Source organism: Bidens hawaiensis, unplaced genomic scaffold (assembly GCF_021521415.1).
Source record: "Bidens hawaiensis isolate Kalapana, Puna unplaced genomic scaffold, B.hawaiensis_p1.1 tig00019661_1, whole genome shotgun sequence".
In the NCBI taxonomy this organism is placed as follows: Eukaryota; Viridiplantae; Streptophyta; class Magnoliopsida; order Asterales; family Asteraceae; genus Bidens; species Bidens hawaiensis.
The window spans coordinates 102,648-108,717 of NW_027492983.1; the positions used below are offsets into that span (position 1 = coordinate 102,648).

A 6,070-nucleotide genomic window follows, 5' to 3' on the forward strand; every position below is an offset into this window, starting at 1 on the left:
AGAGTTTGAAAACAAAAATGATCTTTTCGAGCATATTATTGACCCAATGAAGAAGAAGTTCCTAAAATATTTTGAAGGAATACCACCCGTGTTTACTTGTGTCGCCGCTTTAAACCCCTACTTGAATGTTGCCGGGGTTGAGGCGTTGATCGAGGAAATATATGACAACATGGGTGCGCACGAGATCGATCCGATGTCGTCGACAGAAGCAAAGGACTCTTTCAACAAATCCCTTCAAGAAATATATGATCATTATTTCAAAATTTATGGTCCAAGCTCAAAGTCGACTTTTGTGAAGCAAGCAACATCAAGTAAGCCATCTAAGGACAAGCTTATAAACATGATGAATGCGGTTCGTGATTCGGCGGCAAAGCGGCAAAGGGGTAACACACCAACTAGTGAACTGGGCCGATATAGTGGAGCAAACTATGGAGAAGGTGCAACGGTCGAGGATGTTCGCAACCTTGACATTTTGGCATGGTGGAAAGGAAAGCAAAACGAATTTCCTATTCTTTACGCCATGTCTCGTGACTTGCTAAGCGTCCAAGCTTCAACGGTTGCTTCGGAATCGGTTTTTTCACTTAGTGGAAGGATATTATCGATGCGAAGAACCAAACTCACTCCCGAGTCCTTAGAGATGTGCATTTGCCAAAAGGATCATTTGGACGCGGTGGATCGTATACAAAACAAGACGAACTTTGAAGACGAAATACCACTTGAACGTCCAATCAAGAGATGGAAGAAGAATCTTTGGGTGAAGAAGACGAAGTCGTAGAACTCGACTAATTTTAATTTGTATTTTTTGTATTTGTTCTAATCATTTATGTATTATGTAGCACGAATCAATTAATATATGTATTTTTAAAGTGTTACTTTTTTGTGTTAAATAAAACACTTGTCTTAAACACGTAAACTAACTTTTAAAAATATATATATATATAATTATAGAACATTACACAACAAACATTATTGCAAAAGGATTAAGTACAAACATTATTAAACATAAAACTAAAAATAACAAACATTGTTCGTTGTTTTCGTCCCGCCATCAACGACCATCAAGCTTTGTTACCGGCGGCGGGGGCTTGACTTGTAGAGCCGGACGACTCCCCGGCTTCTCCTTTTTTGGCATCCAAATGTTTTTTTTCCTTGCAATACTTATTGGTATGCTTTCGAATGGTGGATTCAATGCCGCCTTCAAAAACTTGCCGCAGTATTTGCATCGCGCCATCTCCTGTGTGTCGGTCATGCATGACACACAGGTCATAGTGAACCCAAACCTCGGGGCATCTCGGGGTGTCGATAACCATAACAACTTCGTCGTTGGTTGCCATTGGCAATGGTTAGTGGTTTTAAGAGTGGCTTAACAAGTAATTGAAGTGTCCAATTTAGGGAAGTTGGTTAAGAAGTTCTAAACCTAGGACGTCTATATATAGTAAGTGGGTGTAACACCGTGAAAATACCCCATCCAACTTTGGGCTAAAAGTGCAAATTTTAGAAGTTAAGGGACTAAAAATGCCAAATCTGGAAGTAGGAGGACTGAAAATGAAAAACTTGAGTTTTAAGACTAATCGCGCTACGCGATGATCCTTTAATTAACCCCATCGCGCTACGCGACAGAGAATCACACAGTTCAAGAAAAAGGGGGGCGCCGCGCTATGCGACGGCCAACCCGGCCAACCCAACTGGTCCATCGCACCACGCGATGACCAGGTTAAGTAACCCGAGACACATGGCCAACCACGTGTCGACACGTGGCAGTTTCTGATTAATTGCGGCGTCGCGCTACGCGACGGCCTTGGGGAAAAGGCAATCGCGCTACGCGATGGTCTGCAAAACTCGCCTATAAAAGGGCAGCTACGGGTTCAAGCCATTTCATCCCATTTTCACCTTAGTTTTCACATAGTTAACTTTGGTTAGTGTGCAAGAGAGTTCTGAGGTGCCGAGGGCTGTTTTTGTGAAAAAACGAGGAGTCGTTACGCTGTTTAACGAACTGTTGATCACGTAAACGAAGTACAAGCTGAATTGCTGCTGATTTCCTACGTTCTTAAGTTCCGCCTAGCCGATTAAGGTAGGATTAAGGTTAAGTTACTCTACTAGTTACTTTAAATATCTAGTTACAACTTAGTTAAGGGTATAGTCGTTAAACTGTTAATGTTTTCCAAGTAATGTTTTATAAAGTAAAGACGTTGCTTCACGTGAAGTAATGTTACCAAAACTATTATTTTGACGGGCATGTAGTAACTAGAAGGGGGTATCATTAGTAGACTCTTCTTGCCTAAGGAAAGCAATTCGTATACATCCTAATCAACCGCGGGACCCGTTTGTTTACCTGGAGAAGTTTACCAACGTGATATCCTTTATTAGGCCAAAGCGTGCTATTCCAAACGTCATATGCAAATCCAAAGTATTTTCATAAAACAACTATAACTATACTAAGGTTAGGTCAGACCTAATAGTCTGTTGATCAGACCTCGAGTCTGCTGAACTGAATCAGACTTCAAGTCTGCTGATCAGACCTTGAGTCTGTTGAAACTGTAACAGACTTAAAGTCTACTGAATAATACCAATTAGGTACTTATGCATACCTATTATGAATAGCATACTGAAGTTAAAGAGGCTGATAGTACCTATTGATTATACAAGGTGAACACGTTAACCTTTTTACTGTCTGAACTGATTTTACTCTTGTAATAGACAGATTGTTTATTACAAAGAGTCTGATAAATGTTTGCATGAGATATAATCTCTAAAATCGTTATAATACAAAATATATAATAAAAAGCAACTCAGACCAAATACACATGTGTCTGGATCCAAACATAACTGATAATTGGCATACAAAACCAAGTCAGTCATAACCAGTTCTCCATAAGGGTTACATAGCCTAGGGGAAGGTTGTCTCCCAACAGGGGCTATGTACTCGGGGAACCTTTGAATTGTGTGTGTAGGGCAGTGGTACAAATCCCGGGAATGGACAGGCATTCCTGCTGAGTTTGTTTAACAGAAAACTATGTTTGTATTTAACGACTATTATAAATGTTTTATCGAGTCAATGTTTCACCAGCATATAGCTGACGTGTTTTTCCCACCCTTGTAGGTAATTAGATGGTATACAAGGATTGGAGTCATAGATCGAGATAGCTCGTTTTGAATACTTATAAATCCTTGTATTATTAATATCACTGTTTGTAAAACTAAAACTCGGGTGTTTAATTCTCAAGTAATTTTGATAATGTAAATTAATATTTTAATATCTAAAGACTTCCGCTAACATAAATCCGCTACTCTGATATATTTACAAAACAGGTACCAACTGATGGTCACACCTCTAGGCCCTGGATCGGGGTGTGACAGTGGGGGTGGGTATAAACATTCAAAACCGGTTCCAACGGTCTAAAAACGGTAATATAGTCGTTGGAACCGGTTTCCAACGGTCAAAAATGGTTTAAATAAGGAAAACCCGCTAGAACCGGTTTTTGGGTATAAACCGGACCCGGTTCTTACCCTACCCGGTTCCACTAGTTCCTGATATTTTCCTACCGGGTCGGGTCCTGTTCCTACCCGGTTCCTGACAGGAACCGGTTCCATTTTGTACCCGGTTCTTAAAAAACCGGTTCCTACCCGGTTCCGGGTTTTAAAAAAACCCGATTTGTGCACGTCTATATTGACTTATTTGTTTTTTCAAAAAACCATTTTGAGAACCCAGATTTTGGGCCTTTGGCAAACTGCTTTTTAACAATTTCAAAAAGCTAAAATAAGAAAGATTTTTTTGATAGCCAAACACATTTTAATTTATTGGCCTTTTTGAAAACACTAATAAGCAAATAAGTATTTTTCAAACTCAATCCCAAACATGTTCTAACTACTGTTTAAAATATAATCATTTTGGCGACTTCTAACAAGAACAATGTATGTGCGTTTGTGCGAATTACAGATTACGCAAACCAAAGATTAAAGTGAATGACCAATGCCTTTGGAGCATGTCAGGAGATGCCGCCCCTTGAACACAACACTGCTTCCAAGAGGTGCTACATTCGGAACCCCAACAAAGGGGCCCATTGTTTAAGAACCAATGATGTTCTCGAAAAAGCCTACGCCCCATAGCCTCTAACTTGTTTGATAAATATTTATGATTTAAACTGTTCAATAAGATAATTCAATTATACTAAAATTTCAAACATAACTTCTGGTTGTAAAATTTTCTTAATAAATTATATTTTTCACACATTATAAGTTGACAAAATAGAAGGGCAAAAGAGTCATAACACTACAACCCAAACGACATCGTGTATACCGACTCTTGCGATATAAGCGGGTGCTAACTTGTCACCTCTACAACACACAAACTCAAATACTTTCGAATTTTCATTTTTCACATTGAAGCTTCTGACTTTTTAACTTTTACCCTTTTGTCTTAAAAAAACTTAAAATTGCCCTCCTTCATATGTTTGACCAAACTGCCAACCACTTGGTGCAACGTCGTAGCTCGTGATGGTTCTTCCATCGCTAGTGGTAACTTGAAACGAAAGGCTTTGACCATTGAGGTACGAGTTACTTTGCCAGTTTTGCCCCCAGTTTCGTGACATTTGTTGCCACCCGCTCTTGGATCCTTTAATCGATACCGAATGTACATCTCCTGCACCGCCGACATTGGTGATCAAAACCAAGTTGAAGTATGAGTGTCCATTTATTGTAAACCTCACTCCTCCCTTCTTCACACAAGGTACCCTATACAATGAAATTGAACAAAGCCATTGATGAGCAATTATATAACCATATAATGTACAAATTTACATCAAAATTAACATATTTTTATACAAGTTTAGGTGAGTTTCGATGTTTAAAGGTTTAGTAGGTCATCTTCAGAGTTGAGACTCCTTTTGGTGATTAACTTTATATAAAAAGTGAGATTACATTTTAAAATAACAAAATATTAATTTTGTCTTCAATCTAACCTTCAAAACATTGATGTGACAACTCATGTGTAAGTGTCAAGTTTTAATTAGATCATACTGATTTTTTTTAGACATGTGATATAATTTTTGAACATTAACTAACTTTCAAAATAACCCTAATTTAGAAAGTTTTAATTAAAAGTATTTTTCCTTTTAGCTAGTGTAACAAACGTTCCTCACCTAAAACACATTATATTTTTTTATGCAAATTTTTGGATGATGAATGAGAAGAGAACGCTACCTTTGGAACACGACGGGCACAATACCAGCCCGATATTGTGCTATTTGCAAGAAAGCAGGCTCGGCCAAATCAAAGTGTTGGAGAGGAGGGTTGCACCATCCACCGTCATCATTAGGTTGAGCCGGGTTAGGTGGGCAAAAGTTAGTGGCAGTGACGGTTATGCTACCGGGCAAGCACCATTTAGGGTCATCATTGCATCTCATCTCATAACACGCACCACAACTCAACCCGTTGTTGAAAAGTGCGGTACTTAAAGCTGCGGTATTGGTACCGTATCCTTGGCTATACAAGTTTCCATATCCACAAGCACCACCTGCAAGAAACATCATCATAAGTTCATGTTGATCATGATTGTCCAAATAATAGTTTTCATGTACTAATGGTGGTCTTTTGGATTAGTACCCATGGTGCCCGAGGCCTCTCCTCCGCCGTAGAAGGTGGCGTGACCATAATCTCCATGGACAATGTTGAAGAAGCTAATTATAAGTAGAGCAGCAATGGTGATATGAGGAAAAGCCATTGGATGAGTGTTTGAAAATGGTTGGGAGAATTGACCAAATAAAGTGGACTTATATAGGGGAATTTGCATGAAGTGAAAATGTTATGATATATTTTTTTAATTATATATGTATTTCTTGTAGGTTTGTATAATGCTATCGTCTCTTTTAACTATAATTCAAATTCATAAGTTTCTATAAACATTTTGTTATTATATTTGTATTATATTTATCATTGATGTATTAAGTGATTTATTTTCTACAAGAGGAACATAGAAAAGTTCCTATCAATAGTAACTCAACATATGTAACAACATGATAGATGCTTTCTACTTAATAATAAGTGACCAAAGTTCACAATGAGTGGACGTATG

The 6,070-nt window shown here is 38.4% G+C and overlaps 1 protein-coding gene across 1 annotated transcript; it reads right to left on the reverse strand.

Annotated features, from left to right (window-relative positions):
* Nucleotides 1-4,193: 4,193 nt before the first annotated feature.
* Nucleotides 4,194-5,750, reverse strand: LOC143558872 (expansin-A8-like). The gene is made up of 3 exons (XM_077047624.1): nt 5,602-5,750; nt 5,200-5,512; nt 4,194-4,731 (listed from the first exon to the last, which is right to left on the reverse strand). The coding sequence occupies exons 1-3, from the start codon at nt 5,717-5,719 to the stop codon at nt 4,428-4,430; spliced, it is 735 nt and encodes a 244-aa protein (XP_076903739.1). The 5' UTR covers nt 5,720-5,750; the 3' UTR covers nt 4,194-4,427.
* Nucleotides 5,751-6,070: the final 320 nt, after the last annotated feature.

What these genes read in the sequence shown, in the direction of transcription:
- LOC143558872 (XM_077047624.1), bottom strand. Translation starts at nt 5,719, where the DNA reads ATGGCTTTTCCTCATATCACCATTGCTGCTCTACTTATAATTAGCTTC. An exon ending in AGAGGCCTCGGGCACCATGG is followed by an intron (nt 5,513 to 5,601) that starts GTACTAATCCAA and finishes TGTTTCTTGCAG; the next exon opens with GTGGTGCTTGTGGATATGGA. An exon ending in GTGCCCGTCGTGTTCCAAAG is followed by an intron (nt 4,732 to 5,199) that starts GTAGCGTTCTCT and finishes TTCATTGTATAG; the next exon opens with GGTACCTTGTGTGAAGAAGG.